Below are 20594 nucleotides of genomic sequence, written 5' to 3'. Positions count from 1 at the left end.
AAAAAAAAAAAAAAAAAGGAAAGGAAAGAAAAAGGAGCACATGTGAGGGCAAATCTGTTTTGAGTGGTAGGTGGGGATGAGCAAGTGTAGTGTTAGGGCAGTGGCAATGGGGGAGCCTGCATATGGTGGCAGCTGTGGGGATAGCCAACTAGGGGGCATCTCACAGCTCCTGACATGGAGTACAAGCACTAGTGACAATGGTCCGTATCATTCAGGAGAGAGGCTGTAACCTGGGAAATTAATCTATCTAGAATACTTATTTATTATCAGAAAAATGAAGCAAGTTGATGGCACACCTACAGGAAATTGTTAGCATTCGTGCAATACTGTCAAAGCATGACAACCTAAAGATTATTGTTTGTGACACATAAGTTAGAGCTATAAGCAAGTACGTTATATACTTCTGTATTCTACAAATACGGTCAAATCTGAACATTAATAAATAGGTTATAGAATAGGAAAAAACATTTGCCGGAAAACCAGTATCAAAAGATTTCATTATTAGCACTGTGAAACTTACAACATCTAGGCAGATCCACAATTATGAAGTATAAACAGATTTCCATGTAGCCAACTTAATTTGGTGAGCTGCTTACTTTCCCATGCGGGAATCCACTCCAGTATCAGAGGCTGGACTTCCTGACTCCCTCTTCATTTTACCATTAGCTCTCCCCCTTTGCCCTCCTTTGATTAATTGCCATGATCGGTTCTTTACCTTCATTAGCCATTAACTGCCTTCCACCTCAGACACTAATCTTTTAGCCCTTGGCAGTAGTTATCTGAATGGTCCTAATACCTGAATTTAAGTCAGTCTTCAACAACTTCCCTAGCAAAAATGAAAATAAATATAACTGGCTAAGAACTATATACTCATTACACACAAGCTGATGCATAACCTGTCATTTGTCATTCACCCAAGGGCACCTCTTAAATTGTTACCTTAGACTCAGCATTCCCCTAGGTTCAATGGAAGACACAGGGAAGAGGCAGATATAGTTCTTACTGCTGCTGAACTAAAACAACTTGGTGGGAGAATCTAAGCACAGGACTTAAATCTCTGTTGAAGAAGCAGGAAAAAGAAACTTTCTGCACTGGCAGAGGGAGACGGCATGCAGGGCAGGACTGAAGCAGGTCTGGATGGAGGCCAAGGACAATGTGCTAAGAGGGGCCTGCCTTTGCAGCCCATGAGGGAGAAGAGAGGCAAGGGGAAACCCAGAACAATGTTTCTCTTTCTTTTTTTAAAAAAAGATTTTATTTATTTATTTGATGGAGAGAAAGAGAGAGAGGGAGAAGCAGGCTCTATGCTTAGCAGGGAGCCCTGATGTGAGACTCTATCCCAGGACCCTGGGATCATGACCTGGGCCAAAGGCAGATGCTTAACTGACTGAGCCACGCAGGCGCCCTCAGAACAGTGTTTCATTTTTATTATAGTTTATCAGTTTTTAAAACAAAATACTGAAAATGGTCTACAATAAAGATTTAAATTATTTCTTTATGTCACATGCTGCCACCTGGTGGCAAGAGAAAAAGTGTAACATCTAATAGGTAAGAATTCAAAATACATCCAAGTACCTTAGTTTTATCTAAACATCTTGAACAGACGGGCACCTGGCTGGCTCAGTTGGTGGAGCAGGCAACTTCTGCTCAGAGGGATGGGAGTTCAAGCATCATGTTGGGTGTAGAGATTGCATAAAAATAAATCTTAAAATAAACAAACATCTTGAACAGAGAGATGCTACACAGTAAAGTACCCTGATTTCACAATCAGTGACTCTTCAGTTTTGCTCTTAGAACTAAGAAACATGAGGTAACTTAAATGCTGTTTAACTGTCTTCTAATTTCCTAGTCAACGCTATGAACATCACATGTGTCCAGATGACAAAGCTATTAATAACCAATATTTACTAAGTACTCACTAATGGGCCAGTCTATATGCTTAGTTAATTTGCAGAGGTATTCATTATTTCTGAAAGAAATTCAAAATATGTATAATAAGGAAATTAATTTTTTCATTTGCTTCCAAGAAAATCTGTGGGATGAAGTTATGCCTGTAAGATTAGCAGAATGGCCAAGGGTAGAGTTCTAGAAACAGACTGTCTAGGTTCAAACTAGTTCTACCTCTTACTAGATGTGGTGCTTTGGACTCCTACTTAATCTCTCTGTAGCACAAGGATAACAATGGTGCCTACTACACTAAATCGCTGGTAGGATGAATGTGGAGCACTGAGAGCAGCGCTTGGCAAGTAGTAAGCGCTCACACTTGTTAGCCTTCCTCATCATGAATGTGGAAGTGCAATGACGTGTGGGGAACAGAAGAGGGTACACATGTGAAATGCGAATGTGCCCTGGAACACTGCAGACAGAGTAAAGGAGAAAAATGGTGATCAACACTGACTGGTAAGTGAATTAAAATACCTTGATTAAGTAAAAACTAACTATTAAAAAAAGTAAATTAACAACATAAAGCGTGTTACAGTAAGCCCTGAAGAATAAAATACATTGAGATAGGCTTAATATGATGCAAAGAAAGAAAAGTCTTGTGAAAAGAACATCAGACTAGAATTCAAGATTAGGCCATTTAAACACAAACTCCTTCAAATTCTATGGCTTTAAAATGTTCTTCGCCTATTTGGTTTAGTTTCAGTAAGAGAATTCCTACATGTATCATCCAATACAATGGCTTTCAAATTGTATTTCACGGACAAATTGTCAGGACCACCTCTTGGGATGTGGTAGGTAATAGGAAGAGCCCAGTGAAAAGGAGAATGAATCTCTTCTTTCCCCCTCACTTTCCATGGCATCCCATTCTACTTTTCTTTCTTTTAGTTTCCTGTGTTTCGTTAGAAGAAAGAGAGCCGCTGCTAAATCTACTCATTTTATAGATTGGGCTGAACTGCAAAAGGAGAAATGACTTGTCCAAGACCACGCAAACTGCAGCAGAAGCAATGAGCAGGATTAACACTCTGCCTACCACATTTATCTTTCCTTTATCAGGATCACTTACTTCTAACACAACTCAGGAATTTTCATTTATTTTGTTTTCAATTTATTTTATGATGAATTTTATAAGGAGGCAAGGTTGGCAACAGGGATACCTGTAGAGAGGCTAAAACAATAATCCAGGTAAGAAATGAAGACCTGAGAAATTAACAGTGGCAACAAGAATGGAAAACAAAGATCAAATTTAATATCTACTTTGGAAAAATTAAAAGGACGTGGTAAATAATAGGGAAAGAATGGTAAGGTGTTTAAGGGTGACTCCATTTTGGCTGAAGTGATTGATATGGAAAGGTATACTGTGAATTGATATAAATAAAAAAGGGGGACACCTGGGTGGCTCAGTCAGTTAAGCACCCAATTCTTTGATTTCGGCTCAGGTCATGATCTCAGGGTTGAGATCAAGCCCGAGTCAGGCTCTGCACTCAGTAGGGAGTCTGCCTCTCTCTCAAAAATGAATAAACTTAAAAAAAAAAAAAACAAAAAAAAAACAGAATTATTCTCTCCCTTCAAAGAGAGAATAAAGATATTTTAAACACATGAATTCTAATGTTTATGTCAAATACAAGTGGAAAAGCCTTGGTAGTTGATCTAGATAACTGTGTGCCTCTATACGAGTATGAACTATAGAGTAAGTATGTGATGTGCACATATCAGCATGACTTTCTCCAGTAACATTTAACTACTTTGGTTTAGTAGAGAAAGTGGATGTAACTTTCAAAGTTAGTTAGGCTTGGATGACCCAAGTTCCACTGGGTGATGGCCAAATAAAGGGTGGAAAAATTGATCCTAGTCAGCAAAATCTTCCAATTAGAGAAAGGGAGTAATAAGTATTTATTAAACACCCCTTCAAGGATGCTGGAAACCTGATTAAGGTCAGGTCAAATTTCCAATGAAAAGTTGGTGGTATCCTTAACACTGAGAACAAGGTTAAGCGGACAAGAAAGTCTTCAGTTTGTATCACATTCCAGCTCTACAGGAATACCTGTTCCACCATGTAGAATATAGCCCAACGCAAGTTAAGATGTCCTCTCAACACAAATTAAATCTGGAGGTTTTCAAGTACTGGGACAGGACACAAACATTAGCAAGGGGCCGTGAAATTGGTCTTCTTAGTTACACAAGTCACATGTTTTCCCTAAGAAACAGACATCCACCTATCCTGTCAGGTTAGATGGCTTGGCAAGCTATTGCAATCTGTCTTAGGGCTAGTTGACTGTTTTCAGCTATTATATTCAGTATATCTTTTAGTACTTTAGCAGCTAAACCAGGAATTATCAGCCTTGATTTTTCAATAGTTAAAGATGTTTAAATATTTTGTTTATTTAAGTCATCTCTACACCTCAACATGGGGCTTGAACACATGACTCCAAGATGAAGTCACATGCTCTTCCAATTGAGCTAGCCACGTGCCCCTAAAGATTTTAAATAATCTCTATACCCACTGTGGGGCTAAAATTTAAAACCCAGAGATCAAGAGTAGTGTGTTCCACTGAATGAGCCAGCCAGGCACCCCAAAAGTTTAAGATTTAAAAAAAAAATTCATTACAGACACACATAGGGGGCAGAGACAGGCAGAGGGAGAAGCAGGCTCCCGTGGGAAACCTGATGCAGGACCCGACCCCAGGACCCCGGGGTCACGACCTGAGCCGAAGGCAGATAGATGCTCAACCTCTGAGCCACCCAGGCACCCAGTTTAAGATTTTAAAAAAAGATATTTTAAATTACTAAGACTTTTGCCTTAAAAAAAAATTTTTTTAAAGATTTTATTTATTCATGAGACACAGAGAGAGACACACACACACAGGCAGAGGGAGAAGCAGGCTCCATGCAGGGAGCCCGATGTGGGACTCGATCCTGGGTCTCTAGGATTGTGCCCTGGGCTGAAGGCAGCACTAAACTGCTGAGCCACCTGGGCTGCCCACCTCAAAATTTTTTGATGTTTATGTATTTTTCTGGTTTTCCATAAATTTTTAATTTTAAGTAAAATTTATGAACACAGGGAAAAATAACCTGTCAAATGGCTAAGAGAGTGAGAATATTTGATAAAGAGACAACTGTTAAGCAAATGGCAAGTTTAACCACAATTCACAGCACAATCATCTTTAGTTCCTAGAGGGAATATAATACTATCAGTTTTGATAATGTACAACTCTGAGAAAATGGAATTTTATTTTATAGAAAAAAATACAGAGAAAAGACGGAAGGATATATATAATTTATATAGTTATAACTACATACACACACAGTTACATGTATAATTATAAATACAATCATGTATCACTTCTGTGGCATTTTGAAATCTTCATAAAGTTAGCATGAAGCTTTTGGGAAGAGGTCTTTTTCTTAGCCTGCTGTAATCTTTGTGACATTCATTCCTGAGTCTAAAAAAAATCTTTTCAAACTACTAAGACACTAGGTCGCTACTGAAGGAAACTCCTGATCAAAGGACGAGCCAATCTGTTCTTTTGGGTTTTCAAAAAACTCATGGGTTTTAGAACGCTTAGGGCAAAGACGGTTTAAGACAGAATTTCACCTACATTTAACAAGTGGGACCAAAGCATAATTTGATTAAAGACTGAGGGAAAAAGTATAAGATTGAAGTAATTAAATAAATATGTAACCATCCAAATATTTTGTTATTTACTATGCAGGGGAGAAACTGTGCTAGGTGCTGGGGATGCAGAGATGAAAAGATAGTCTGTGTTTTCAAGGAATGCTGCCCTTATGTTGAACCAACATGAAAAACAAGTGTCATGCATAAGAGTGCTAAGATAAATTTCCTGCTCAGGAAGATACAGGAATGAACACAGAGAAGAGAGCATATAACTTCTATGTGTGCATATGACGTGTGGTGAGTGGTAGATGGGGACACAGAGGGTGTGTTGTGTGTCACGGCATTCCAAGAGGAGGTATGAGACTTCGTTATAGGTAGGAAGAAAGGGCATCTTAAGAGCAGAGAACACTTTCTGTGGAAGCCAGTTTAAACAGTACTACCCAGATGATGAGCTCTTATTTTAATATAGAGAGCACGTTGTATGGAGTTGGCTAATAAGGGAACTTGTCTTCCAAGCTGATGAGTTTGATTCTGAAGCTGTGGGGAACCCACTACACAGGGTTTTAATAAAATTGGGGAGTGACATTCAATTTTCATTTTTTAAAAAATTTATTATTTATTATTTATTTGTTTATTTACTTATTTACTTACTTACTTATTTATGATAGACATAGAGAGAAGGAGAGAGGCAGAGACACAGGAGCAGGGAGAAGCAGGCTCCATGTCGAGAGCCCGACATGGGACTTGATCCTGGGACTCCAGGATCGCGCCCTGGGCCAAAGGCAGGCGCTAAACCGCTGAGCCACCCAGGGATCCCCTCAATTTTCATTTTTAAGAAGATCTGAGAGGCAGCAACACAGAGGATAGAAAAATGAAGGCAGAGAATCCAATAGCAATGACAAAAGAGAACAACTTGGGGAGGTAAAAATAACAAGACACAAGTGAGAGCAATATGTATTTACTGAATGTGAAGGGTAGGGAAAAAGAATCACTCTAGGACATAGGCCACTGAAGAGTCAAATATCCCTATGGCCTGTTAGGTAAGAACAGAAAAGCATTTATCAGCATAGCAATTAGGAGGTCCAGGGTAACCTTGGCCATGGTAGAAGAAGTCAACCTGTAAACTGAGGTGTGGAAAAAAAAAAAAGAGGAAATGGAGATGGATCTTACTAGACGATAGAAGAGAACAAATTCAGAACTGGGAATGACAGGTTTTTGTTTTTAAAATGGTTGAAACTGGACAGCCCGGTGGCCCAGCAGTTTGTCGCCGCCTTCAGACCGGGGTATGATCCTGGAGACCCGGGATCGAGTCCCCCGTTGGGCTCCCTGCATGGAGCCTGCTTCTCCCTCTGCCTGTATCTCTGCCTCTCTCTTTCTCTCTCTCTGTCTGTCATGAATAAATAAAATCTTAAAAAAAAAAAAAAAGGTTGAAACTCGATTATGTAATTATATGCTGAGAGCTAAGAATCACTAGAGGAGAGGATGAGATCGTTTAAAGGATTGTTTCTGAGGAACAGAAAAAGATAGCAGTCTCCCAGGTTGTTCTGTTAGGTAACAGAGCTGAAGGAACTTCACGGTCTCTATACTCCTCAGAGCCTGCCCAGGAGCAGCAGCATCAACAACACTAGACAGACAGTTCCAAAGGCAGGTTTTCAGGCACACCGTGGACCTAAAGAATCAGAATCTGCATTTTAACAGGATTCCTAGGTGATCTGAGTGCACATTAATGTTTGAGAAGCACAGTTCTAAAAAAAAGAAAAAAAAAAAACTTTTTTTTTTTTTTTAAAGTAAGCTCTACATCCAACGTGGGGCTTGAACTCATGACCCTAAGATCAAGAGTCATATTCTCCACTGAATCATCCAGCCAGGTTCCTCTGGAAAAAAATGTTTCTACAAGATATTGTGAGCTGGGGCACCTGGTTGGCTCAGTGGTTGAGTGTCTGCTTTTGGCTCAGGTCGTGATCCTGGGGCCCTGGCATCAAGTCCCACATTGGGGTCCCCACAGGAAGCCTGCTTCTCCCTCTGCCTGTGTCTCTGCCTCTCTCTGTATCCTTCATGAATAAAATCTTAAACAAACAAACAAAAACCAACCAAGATATTCTGAGCTAAGGAAAAAGCAGTCTCCACACCCTCAACTGCAACCTATATGTTACCATGAAGAGAATAAGCAAAATAAAAAAGACCTTAATCCTTCAGATACCACATTTTCCCTACCCCAATTCCATTTTTGGGGAGAATGATTAAATCATACTGGGACACCTCGGGGTTAAAAGTGCCCAAGTTTCTTAAAAGGGGGTTCTCAGGGACACCTGAGTGGCTGAGCAAGATCATGGTCTGGGGATTGAGTCCCATATCGGGCTCCCTGCGAGGAGCCTGCTTCTCCCTCTGCCTATATCTCTGCCTCTCTGTCTCTCAAGAATATATAAATAAAATCTTTTTTTTTTTTTTTTAAAGGGAGGGGTTCTCAGAAACTAATAAACTATTGTGAATTCTGGTTATCTACAAGGGGGATACATGCAGATCCTCCTAAACATGTTTGACCATGGAATCCTATGCAGAGGTGATCATTTTAATTAATGCTCCTCAAAAGACAGAATAATCTTCAATACTGCTATTCTCTACTGTGTGGCACAGTAGAAAGGGGATAACATATGAGAAAGAACTTTGACAACATGCCATACAAATATACAGCAGCATTATTTCAGGTACTTGGCATGTTTTAATTGCTTGCAAATTCTTATGAAACACATTTTCTACTTATGGGACTCTCTTCTAAATGCTGACATCACATGTGTGCAATCAACATCACTGGATTCCAGTGACAGAAGGAGGTTCTTATAATCTTCATTATCAACTCCTCAGTTTGTCAGAGGCCAGATTTTCCTGGGACACTGCAGAGTAGGACACTAAACAAATCTGTGGTTCTAGAATGAACTGCCAGAGGGCGGCAGCTGGAGAGGTGTTTCTGTGAGGAGCCAGCACAGTTACCAGGTCACATGATATCTTGGTGTCCTCAGTGGCCTTCAGGTCACTTGTTGAAAACAGAAGTTAAAACTAATATTCAAAAATATTTACTGCTGGTCACATAGTTGATTCTTATTTTCCTATCAGTAAAATCTTTAGTAAAATGGAAGTCAAAGTATTTTCTTCTTTTTTGTCAGTCAGAGGTATAAAAGAGCCTAAATCTCATTTTCCTAAAATGTAATGACACTATAAATGCTCTGCATACTCAGCAGAAATATTACTTGAATAAATGATAGGCAACTAAATGGGTTTTCCCCTCTATATGCTATGCACTCAAATAGATGGGTATAGCATCCAAATATCATGTTTAAGAGATCACTACTAGAAACTGTAAATGTAAAGAATTAAGTTCTGGTCTCCTATTACTGTGGGAATACCATCCAGACAAAACTATTTCAGTTGAAATTGTCTATTTGATTTCATTGACATTTAAGGAGATGAATTATGGGGTGTATTTCTACTATCACATTTATGGGTGTATTTCCTCAGTGAATAACAAAAAGGATAAATGATAATAGCACGTTTAGAGCCATCCCAAGTTGTATAAAAGTGATTAAAATCCATTTCATAGGAAGGATGAAGTCCTTTATTATAACTTGTAACTCAGAAATTATAACTTGCAGTTTGGAAACCGACATACTTAAATGTAATACTATGGTAGTTTGCTAATACAGAAATGTTTTACATGGAGAAAGCTTTCTATGTTTGTGTGTAAATAACAAATGTTTATATGTGTGTGGTACTGTTATATATGATTTTATAAATAGATCTTGTCTGAGGAATTCTCATCTTTGTGGAGTAATATCCAGTTGAGGCAGACTAACATAATTTTATCTTTATGCTCTCTAGAAAATAATTTGAAATTTTTTTGGGGGGGGAAGGGAGGGGAAGGGCAGAAGGAGAAGGAGAGAAAGAATTCCAAGCAGGCTCCATGCTCAATATGGAGCCCGATGTGGGACTCAATCTCATGACCCTGAGATCATGACTGGAGTCAAAATCAAGAGTCAGATGCTTAACTGAGCCACCCAGGTGCCCCCCAAAAATAATATTTGAAAGTATAGTCTTGGTTTTGTTTTAAATTTAAGATCCCAGCTGAAGATCAGTAGAATAAATTCAGGTAAGAGCAAAATAGAGGGTACAGGAGAGGCTAGAGTTAAGGAAAATACAAAGTTCAAGATACTGTAAGTAGAGCAGTGCTGAATGATGGTGACATGGAAGGAGAAGGTCATTAGGGTTTAGGGATGGATGAATTGGATCTAGGTGTCAAAATCACCAGAAAGATGTTGAAAACAGCTGAGGATACTCACTGAAGAATTCACAGCTTAGAAAGAGCCCATCAAGTAGAAGTGGTGTCATTTCCTAATAGCATTTTCCAGTCTTCCCCCTCTCCCCTAGATTGTCATTGAAATAAAGCACTTTCTAAAGAAGATTTTATTTATTTTAGAGTGAGCAAGTGAGAGAATCTCAGGTAGATTCCTCACTGCATTTGGAGACTGACGGAGGGGGTAGGCCTCAATCTCATGACCCTGAGATCATGACCTGAGCTGAAATCACGAGTCAGATGCCCCTGAAATAAAGCATTTTTAAGGTCATCATACACATCCCACCTACTTCTAAATGAATAGAGAGGAGGCATGTACTATGTGGAGTTGCTGGTGCTTCACTTCACTGATTTTAATTGTATCCTGTTACTCTGGCTCGGTGTTTTTCAATCTCAATACTACTGATATTTGCATCAGATAATTTTTTGTTGTGGCAAGCTATTCTGTGCACTTTTCTCTAACACCAGTTTGGCTGTTCTTCCCCTCAAAAGATCCTTCATGGATGAAATCATTAAGCCAAGTAGTAAATCAACCGATCCACAGATAAATAGTAAACTTACTTCCAGCAACAGCTCAATAATGCTGGAAAAATGCTGTCATCTGATGCTGCAAATTAACCAATCTGTTCCAGGGAAGTTCAAAAGTTAAAAATTTCATGGTCTCTATTTGCATTATAGTAACTAGAACTTGATTAAAATATAAAAACAGATTACAGCATAATAGCAAAAGCCAATAGGTCTAGTAATAAACATTAAGGAAGCATCACTCTATCAGGTTTAACCTTAATGAATAATCATGTAGTTTTAAATTTCTAAAAAGAACCTTTATTTTTTTTAAAGGTCCTTCCTTTTTATTTTTTTTAAAGATCTTATGTATTCATAGAGAATACACACACACACAGAGAAAGAGAGGCAGAGACACAGGCAGAAGAAGCAGGCTCCCTGCATGGAGCCTGACGTGGGACTTGATCCCGGGGCCTCCAGGATCACACCCTGAGCTGCAGGCAGCACTAAACCGCTATGCCACTGGGGCTGCCCCTCAAGAGAACCTTTAGTCAAACAGTCCATGATCAAGACAGTGGTATTGTATAAATCATTTTTTTTAAAAAAGATTTTATTTGTTTATCCGTGAGAGACAAGAGAAAGAAAGGCAGAGACATAGGCAGAGGGAGAAGCAGGCTCCCTTTAGGGAGCCTGATGTGGGATCCCCACGTCCCAGGACCCCGGGATCACGACCTGAGCCAAAGGTAGATGCTCTACCACTGAGCCACTCAAGCATCCCCATTCTTTTAACATACTGTAGTCTCCCTTTATCTGTGGTTTGGTTTTCCATGGTTTTTGTTACCCTCAGTCAACCATGTTCCAGAAACAGATGATCCTCCTTTTGATGTATAGTCAGGTCAATAGCAGCCTAACGCTATGTCACAATGCCTAAGTCATGCATTTCATCTCATAACACAGGAGTTACATCATCTCACATCATCACAAGGGTGAGTACAAGATGATGTTTTGAGAGAGACCACATTCACATAACTTTCTGTATGTTATACTGTTATAATTGTTCTATTTTATTAAGTTATTGTTATTAATCTCTTACTGAACCTAATTTATAAATCAACGTTCACTGGTATGTATATATAGAAAAAAACAGTGTTATATAGGGTTTAGTGCTACTTTGCAGTTTGAGGCATCCACAATTAAGAAGGGGAGACACTACTGTAATTCTCTATTTTATATATATAAAAAAAAGGCTTTTAAGAGAGTTGTCTTTTAATGCAGGGGCTCTCCAACTTCCTCTCTATACACTATAGTCTAAGACTGGCTAGGAATTGAGTACTTCTCAATAGATTATACAAAAAAGGTTTAGCGGGAATGCTTGGGGGCTTAGTCCATTGGGCATCTGACTCTTGATTTCAGCTCAGGTGGTGAGCTCAGGGTTGTGGGATCAAGGCCTGTGCTAGGCTCTGTGCTCTATGTTGAGCTGCTTGACATTCCCTCTCCCTCTCCTGTTCCTCCCGCTTGAGGATGTGAGGGCACAGACTCTCAAATTAAAAAAAAAGGTGTGTGTGTGGGGGGGGGGCGGGGGGAGAGGATAACGACCTTCTGTGAGCTGCCCAACAACCATTCTCACTGGGTGAGTAGGATATGTCATTAGGATAGCTGTCTTACTCTTAAGCCTGACATGATCCACTCTCCCAGAAATGGGTCCTCTAAGGTTAAGCAGTAAGCCGAAATAAATTCTGTCTGAGCTCAGAGTCTGAGATGCTACCCATTGTGCTAACCTGCCTCTCCCATGGAGGATGGCATGACAAGACATAGTACTTAGAACATATCTCCCTGAAATTAATTCCTGTGTGCTCCAATGCCAAGTCTAAGCCACTGAGAACCTATAAAACTAGCATATTTACCTCTTATTCTTCTTTGGATTTAATTCTAGCAGGCTAATTCTTGCTTAATTCCTGGAGATCATAGATTCCAATTTTATGAGCTGTATACTTTCCCATTGAGGTACTGGCTCTCCTACCCAGCACTGGGCACTGGTGCTGAGTGCCCATTACAAGGCAGATGCCTAAAATGCTGAGCTCTCCTCCTTTCCTCTTCTCAACGCAGAAACAACACCTGTTAGTCATTTCTGACCTCAAAGAAACTAAGTACTTATTTTCCAACATTAATTGCTGAATGAAATAAAAAAGGGGATGCTACTCATACTTGATATCACATATAATTATGGAATTACTACTAAGTTTGTTATGTATAATAATGGTATCATGGCTGCATGTTTTTAAATTATTGCCACTGACATATTTATAGGTAAAATATTTCTGGAATTTACTTAAAAAACAGAGGACATAATAAAAAGAGATCATCAAAATGTCAAAATGGTGATAACTTCTGAAGCCAGATGACAGATATATAGGTTTACCTTTTTTAAGCGGTGACAACTGTTTAAACTGATTTAAAATAGTTGCACCATCAATTTTATTGTGAGCTGACCAAAATAGCTTTAATACAGATAATGTAGAAAAATAAACTAATGGATAAACATATACAGTCATAAAAATGCTCTTTGCTTAATGATGTACTTAATTGGGTTTTAAAGTCTGACACACACAAAGGTCATAAATGAACTCAGTTGTTAAAAAAAAAAAAAACTAGTTTATATGGAAGTGCAAAAAAATCTAATGTTTAGCTCAATTTTAGAATTCTCCCCTTAGTTACTCTGCTACATGTAAAACTCATCCTTACCTAACCAGGTCTTTCTTATTTCATATAGCTCGGCTGTCTCTTTTATGATTAACAGTGTAATTTCGAAGGAGAGGAAGAAAAAGACTCCATGCTGAAGAGGGAGCCCGACACAGAGCTCAATCCCAGGACCCCGGGATTATGACCTGAGCCAAAGGCAGATGCTTAACTGACTGGGGCACCCAGGAGTCTCTAGGTTTGTCATTTCAAGAAAGTGATATAAATGGAACCATACAGTATGCAACCTTTTGGGATGGACTTTATTCACTAAGCTTAGTTTTCTGGAGACTCATGTAGGTTGTTGCATGTATCAATAGTTCATCCCTTTTTATGCTGAATAGCATTTTCATGGTGCGGAGGTACTATATTACTTTGTGTAACTATTCATCTGTTGAAGGACATCTAGGTTGTTAACCAGTGTTTGGCTATATTGCGAATAAAGATGCTATGAACATCTGTGTATTGGTTTCTGGGTAAACAGAAATCTTCGTTTCTCTGGGATAAATGCTCAGGGGAACAACTGCTAGGTAGTGTGGTAACTGAATGCCTAGTTTCTTTTTAAAATTTTACTTACTTACTTATTTATTTCATAAACTCTAGCCTCAATGTGGGGCTCCAACTCACAACCCTGAGATCAGGAGGTTGCATGCTCTGCCGACTGAGCCGGCCAGGCGTCCCTAAAAGATAAATAGCTGAATGTTTTACATTTAACTCCATGATCTGTTTTGAGTTAATTTTTGTATAAGACTCAGGTTCATTTTTTTAAAAAGATTTTATTTATTTATTGAAAAAGAGAGAGAGAGAGAGAATGAACTAGCACAAGTAGGGGGAGTTGCAGCAGGAAAGGGACAGGCAGGATCCCCACTAAGCAGGGAGCGTGATATGGAGCTTGATCCCAGGACTCTGGGATCCTGACCCAAGCTGAAGGCAGATGCTTAACTGGCTGAGCTACCCAGGCACCCTGACTCAGTTTCCTTTATTTTGTCCATGAAAGTGCAATTGCTAGAGTACCATGTATTGAAATGGCTATCTTTTTCTAGAAGTTGCTTTTGTACTTTTGTTAAATCACTTGGGCATATCTGCGTGGGTCTATTTATGGATTCTCTGTTCTGTCCCACTGCTGTTATGTATCCATTTCTTTACCAATATCACACAGTCTATATTAAAGCTTGAAATCAAAGAGTGATTCACCTAATTTATTCTTTTTCAAAATTGTTTTAGCTATTTCAAGTCCTTTGTCCTTTGTATTTCCTAATATTGTCAAATATCTACAAAAAAATCTTACTGGAACTTTGATAGGAATTGAGTTAAACCTCTATCAATCTGTGAAGTGACATCTCTATTAGGTTTACTCCAAACAATGAACATAGTATATCTCTTCATTTATTCAGATCTTTTTAAACTTCTGTCAGCATTTTTCAGTTTTTAGCATATATGTCCTATCCTGTACATGTTATTTTTAGATTTATACCTAGGTATTTCATTGTCTTTTTGTGTGATATAGATTGTATTGTATTTTAAATTTTGGTGTTCATTGCTATATACAGAAATATAATAGTTTTTTTAAAAAGTAAATTCTGTGACCAACATGGGGCTCAAACTCATGACCCTGAGATCAGGAGTCACATGCTCTACTGACTGAGCCAGCCAGGAGTGCCATAAATACAATAGATTTTTATGTATTTGTCTTGTATCCTGTAATTTTGTTGAACTCACTTATTAACTAGTTTGTGTGTAAATCCCTTGGGATTTCTTACAGAGATAATCATGTCAGCCACAAATAAAAAGCTTATTTTTTCCTTTCTGAATTGTCTGCCTATATTTGCCTTTCTTGCTTTATTGCACTAATTAGAACTTCCACCAGTATCTTAAATAATGGTGAGAGCAGACATCCTTGCCTTATTCCCAGATCCAAGGGCTAAAGCATTTAACCTTTTGTCGTAAGCATAATGTTAGCTGTGGGTTTTTAACAAGCTGAGAAAGTAGTCGTCCCCCCCCCCCCCGTTTTTTTTAAAAAACATGTATGGGTGTTGAATTATGTCAAATGCTTTCTCTGCACTGCTATATTGTGGTTTTATTTCTTCACCTAATTAAAATGGTAGATTATATTGACTGGCTTTCAAATATTAAACCAGCCTTGCATCCCTGGAATAAATTCCATTTGGCCATGATATAATAACGTATTTTATGTAGGTACATGTGTAGGATTTCATATACTGTTGAAATTCTATTTGCTAATATGTCATTGAGAAATTCTGCCTATATATCCTATATATTAAGAGGCATCAGTCTGTACTCTTCTTTTTTGGTACTTTCTTTGGTTTTGGTGATCAGTGTTACCTTCATGTTACCTTCATAAAATAAATAGGGAAATGTTAAAATTATGAAATGAATTTCCTTAATAACTATACAGACTATTCAAAGTAATCTATCTCACACAAGGTGAGTTGTAGTAGTTTATGTTGTATTTTTTTTATCCATTTTATGTAATTTATTATATTTATGTATTGTTCCTTTGAGGTCTACAGATCTGTAGTTTTATGTTCTCTTTTGTTCCTGATATTTGTAACCTCTGAATTTTCTATTTGCTTCTTTGTCAATCTTTTTTTTTTTTTTTTTTTAAATTTATTCGAGGGGGGTGCAGAGACACAGGCAGAAGGAGAAGCAGGCTCCATGCAGGGAGCCCGATGTGAGACTCGATCCCGGGTCTCCAGGATCACACCCCGGGCTGTAGGCAGCATTAAACCGCTGTGCCACCAGGGCTGGCCGCTTCTTTGTCAATCTTGATAGAGGTTTGTCAGTTTTATTGACCTTGAAAAAACAGTTTTTTATTTTTCTCAAATGTCATTTTCCTGTTTTCAATTTCACTGATTTCTGCTCTTACCTTTATTATTTCCTTTCTTCTACTTGCTTTTGGTAGGAGCTAAGATTCTCGACTTGAGACTTTTCTTCTAATGTATGCATTTAATGTTATACATTTCCCTCTCTGTACTGCGTTACCTCTTACCTACAAATTCAGGGAGGTTATAGTTTCATTTTCATTCAGTTCAATGTATTTTTAAGTTCCTTTTAAGATGTCCCCTTGAAACATTATTTAAAAGTGTGTTGTTTTAGGTTCCAAGTCTCTGGAGATTTTTCTTCCCCTGTTATCGCTTACTGAAAACCAGAACTAATAGAACTGAAAAGAGACAAATCCATAATCATAATTGAAGACTATTACTGATTTCTAGTTTAATTCCATTGTCTAGTTTATTTCCAGTTTTCTGTTGGTTTTTGCTTCACGTATCTTGCAGCTCTATTGCTTGATATATACACATTTAGGATTGCTAAGTCTTCCTGGCAAACTCTTTTTTTATTACTATACAATGTTCCACTCTGTCTCTGGCAATTTTCTTTGCTCTTAATTTTACTTTATTTGATATAAATAGAGCCACTCTTGCTTTCTTCTGATTGTTTGCATGATATATCTTTTCTATCATCCAGTTCACTATTTTCCTTTGTCCCTTTCATTCTGCTGTTAACCCTATCCACTGAGCCTTTTTTATGTTATTAAATTTTTTCAGTTCTAAAATTTCTATCTTGTTCTTTTTACTTATATTTCTTCTGTTGAGACTATTCTTCACTTGTTTCAAGCATGCTAATTGTTTTTGAGGCATTTTTATGATGGTTGCCTAAATAATCTAATAATTTTTGTTAGTTCTAACATCTCTGTCATCCTGCTCTATGTATCTTTTCTTTTTCTTTTTCTTTTTTTTTTTTTTTGCATTCGGTTTGAGATCTTCCTGGTTCAGGGTATGAAGAATGATTTTCTAGCGAAATCTGGAAATTTTGAGTACTGTGTTATGAGATTCTGGATCTTATTTAAACCTCTACTTTTGCTGGCTTCCTCTGGTATCAATACCACAGGAAAACAATGAATGTGGGAAAACTTGTTAAAGCAAAATGACGGTAGAAGTAGCACCATAATTTTTTCTGCTATGTTTGGCTGTAGTAGAATGGTTATTTTCTAAGAACTTTCTGTCTTGTTAGGCTTTCTTGGTCCTTTGGCTAGAAAGTAGGCTTTTTTCCCCCCTGCACCCGCTGGCCTTTCTGGATTGCCAGTTTTGCTAGAACCCAATCTGAGGAAAACCAAAGGAAATCACTGCTATGTCATTTTCCTCAGATCCCAAGGTCTCTTAAGCTGGTTGGCCTTCTTTTCCCTACCTTTCAGCCCTCTTTTAATTGTTTTACACATAGTATTCAGAGTTTAACTGTACTTGGTAGGTGGAAGAGGTGAAAGGAAGTCTACGACATTTTTCTAGATATTGACGCCCTTTGGTTATTGCTTTCATGTTCAATCAGTTCCTAAGTCATGCAGAGATTCAGATTTGACTTTGCCCTTTGTGGATCAGAGAATGGTCCCTCTGCCTTCTCAAAATACTTGATCATGAAATATTTTTAGCTTGTAGATAAAATCTTATGGATGATTGTTATGTAATGCCTGTCTATGAATCTTTTAAGAATGGAATTTAAAAAGATTATTTCTTAATATCCTTGGTTTCTAGAAGCAAATTAATATACATAATTAAGTTCTCTCATGAATATAGGAAATTCCTGCCCAGATCAAATTTAAACAATTTATTTTTATTATTAACACAGATTTTCTGTAATAAGTGCTGCTAATAGAACATTAATAGAAGTGTTCAGCAAATGACAATAGTAATTTGCTGCTTACACATAAATACCTACTGTTTAATTATTTAAAAATAAGGAAAATGAACACAAATGAATCAGAAAGAGAACTAAAGGGGCGCCTGGGTGGCTCAGTCAGCTAAGCATCTGCCTTCAGCTCAGGTCATGATCCTGGGGTCCCGTGTCAAGCTCCCTTCTTAGCAGAGAGTCTGCTTGTCTTCCTCTCCCTCTGCTCCCCACCACCTCATGTGTGTGCACTCTCATGCATATAAATAAATAAATCTTAAAACAAACAACCCTCCTCCCCCACCCCAGAACTAGAAATCTAGGATTACTTTCCAGTATTTGATTCCTTGTGATCTGACTTCATAGTATGTTTTTTTTTTTTTCTGGTAAATTTTATTTTATTTTTTTACGTAGTCTCTATACCCAACACGGGGCTTGAACCAATAACCCAGAGATTAAGAGTTGTAGGCTCTTCTGACTAAGCCAGCCAGGCACCCCATAGTATGGGTTTTTTAATTAAAATGTACACAATTCTGGCTTTAGGGTTTTCAAAATCAATGAGAAAATCAATAATCAGTAAGGATATGTTTGAGATCGTGAAATCTTCACAACACATTGGCTCTTATAGTTTCCAAATACAACACCTCTAATAAAGGAGCGCCTCCTGAAATAGCTTTATCTGTCTATTTTAGGTTGAACAAAGAGGCAGAACAAATTTCTCTCTGGGTTCACTGTGCAAAGTGCAGTATTACTCTTGTATGTTGTAATTACTGGCAACGAGAAGTAAAAAGCATTAATTGGTGGCTGTAGGAAATGCATTAAGGGCAGTCACAGAACACCTCATTAAATATAGGTAAGTATAATATCTTACCTAACAAAGAATTTTCCAGTGAAAATATTAATGTTGCTGAATTACTGTAGTCAATTTCTGGCTTCAAAAGTTAATTAAAAGAGCTCCAAGTACATTCTTAATAATATTTACTCACTGTTTAATATGTCAAAGTCATAGTGTTACCTGCTGCCTAGCATCTTATTCTTGGCTATCCTTAGAAAAATGACGTTCTTAAATCATTTATTTTCTAGAATAACTTTTTGTAGCTGCTGCTAAGATTCTCACCCAGAAGGTGGGAACTACAGCATTACCGTAGGCAAACTACTTATTTTCTTAGCCTCTTTCCTGCCTTTTATAAAATAGAGTGTAGCAATACTTTTAGAGAGAATTAATCATCTAACTCATCTATGTATAGTACATAAACACCATACCCAAATACAGAAAGCATAAGAAGAACATGATGTGTTCACAAAACTTGTAGCAGTTTAGGCTGAGCAATGGAAATAATTGAGTTATTTTAAATTTTATTAAAGATGGTAGAACTCCCATGCTTTGTGTAATGATACACAGAAAGAATACCTTCCCTATTTAAGTAAAAGTAGATACAAATAGCTACAAATGTTTTGTATCTTGATACATTTCCAAATTTCATTAGTGTTCATTTTTCCTCTCTTAGGATAAATATATACAAAGATGTGTTAAAAGCATTTGGCTTCAAGAGAAGGCTCAGAATACAATTTAAGAGTCTGATTTAAGATGAATGTTATAAGGCAAGGTATTTCAAACAGAAGAAATCTTCCTACTCTATGATAATCAAAGACTAAAGAGCTTATGGAAGATAAACCAGTTAATGAATATTAAAGTATATAATACATTTCAATTAAGTAAAAAGATGATGAACATTTAAAAGGACCTCTTATTTACCTCTTCTACATTGGAAGCAGTCTTAGCAGAAGTTTCCATGAAGATAAGTCCATGTTCTCGTGCAAAAGCTTCACCTTCTTCTTTTTTTACTTCTCTTCTTGATTCTAAATCACTAAATATGGGAAATAAAAGGCCATATTATTAACCAACACAGTATAAATACAGGCATCTGTGCAGAGTGTACAAAAAGATTCAAAGTTGGGGGATCCCTGGGTGGCGCAGCGGTTTGGCGCCTGCCTTTGGCCCAGGGCACGATCCTGGAGACCCGGGATCGAATCCCACATCGGGCTCCCAGTGCATGGAGCCTGCTTCTCCCTCTGCCTCTCTCTCTCTCTCTCTCTCTCTCTGTGACTATCATAAATAAATAAAAATTAAAAAAAAAAAAAAGATTCAAAGTTGTGCTATTTTTTCAATTAATTTTTAACACATAACAATCAACTGCATTATTCTGGGTATTATGAAGGTCAAATGGTTAGTGCACAGTGCTTTGTTTCAAAGAACAAACAATCCAACAGGAGAAGACTCTGAGTTAAGAGTCCTAGAACACTAGAAGAGAAACCAAAATGGAACATTTACCCCACACCCTGCTTTTGAGGATACTGGGTTCCAAAGAAGGGAATTGTTTAACTCAAAATAATTCAAGAGAGTAGAGCTACACTAGTCTAATCTTCCAGACTGAGTTTCTATGAATATGATTAAAAAATAAATCACATAATTTTCAGAAGCTCTAGGAAACTGCTTAACAAAATCCAACAAAGAAACATTAATTAGATTATTAATCTCACTTGGTTTGATTCCTAGTAAAACTGTGAATAAAGAGAGGGAGAAAAACAAGTCTTTTTTATTTTATTTTATTATTTTTGAAAAACAAGTCTAAGAAGGTTTGGGAGGGAAGCATGGTATTCATTTTTATTTTACAGGAACTGTATTAGTAAGGTGGAGAGAAAGTAGAGGTCTCTTTCAAGTGTGTTTTATTGTAAAAATTTTAATACCTTATTATGATTTTATTACTATAAAAT

At 37.6% G+C, this 20594-nt stretch overlaps 1 protein-coding gene and 1 long non-coding RNA gene across 2 annotated transcripts in view; one reads left to right on the top strand and one right to left on the bottom strand.

The window, feature by feature from the left end:
• The window catches only part of RAB2A (RAB2A, member RAS oncogene family), an 88128-nt gene that overhangs the window by 6586 nt on the left and 60948 nt on the right, over nucleotides 1–20594 (bottom strand). Inside the window, 1 exon segment of the mRNA NM_001003318.2 lies at nucleotides 19576–19687. Within this exon segment, the coding sequence (NP_001003318.1) occupies nucleotides 19576–19687 (112 nt within the window).
• On the top strand, nucleotides 11407–19852 carry LOC111093111. The gene is made up of 4 exons (XR_005380988.1): nucleotides 11407–11526; nucleotides 13174–13338; nucleotides 18512–18672; nucleotides 19328–19852. It is a non-coding gene; the product is annotated as an uncharacterized LOC111093111 (long non-coding RNA).

The sequence above is a fragment of the Canis lupus genome, chromosome 29, assembly GCF_011100685.1.
Source record: "Canis lupus familiaris isolate Mischka breed German Shepherd chromosome 29, alternate assembly UU_Cfam_GSD_1.0, whole genome shotgun sequence".
NCBI lineage: Eukaryota > Metazoa > Chordata > Mammalia > Carnivora > Canidae > Canis > Canis lupus.
The sequence above is the reverse complement of the archived record's forward strand: the minus strand, read 5'-3'. Positions and strand labels throughout refer to the sequence as shown.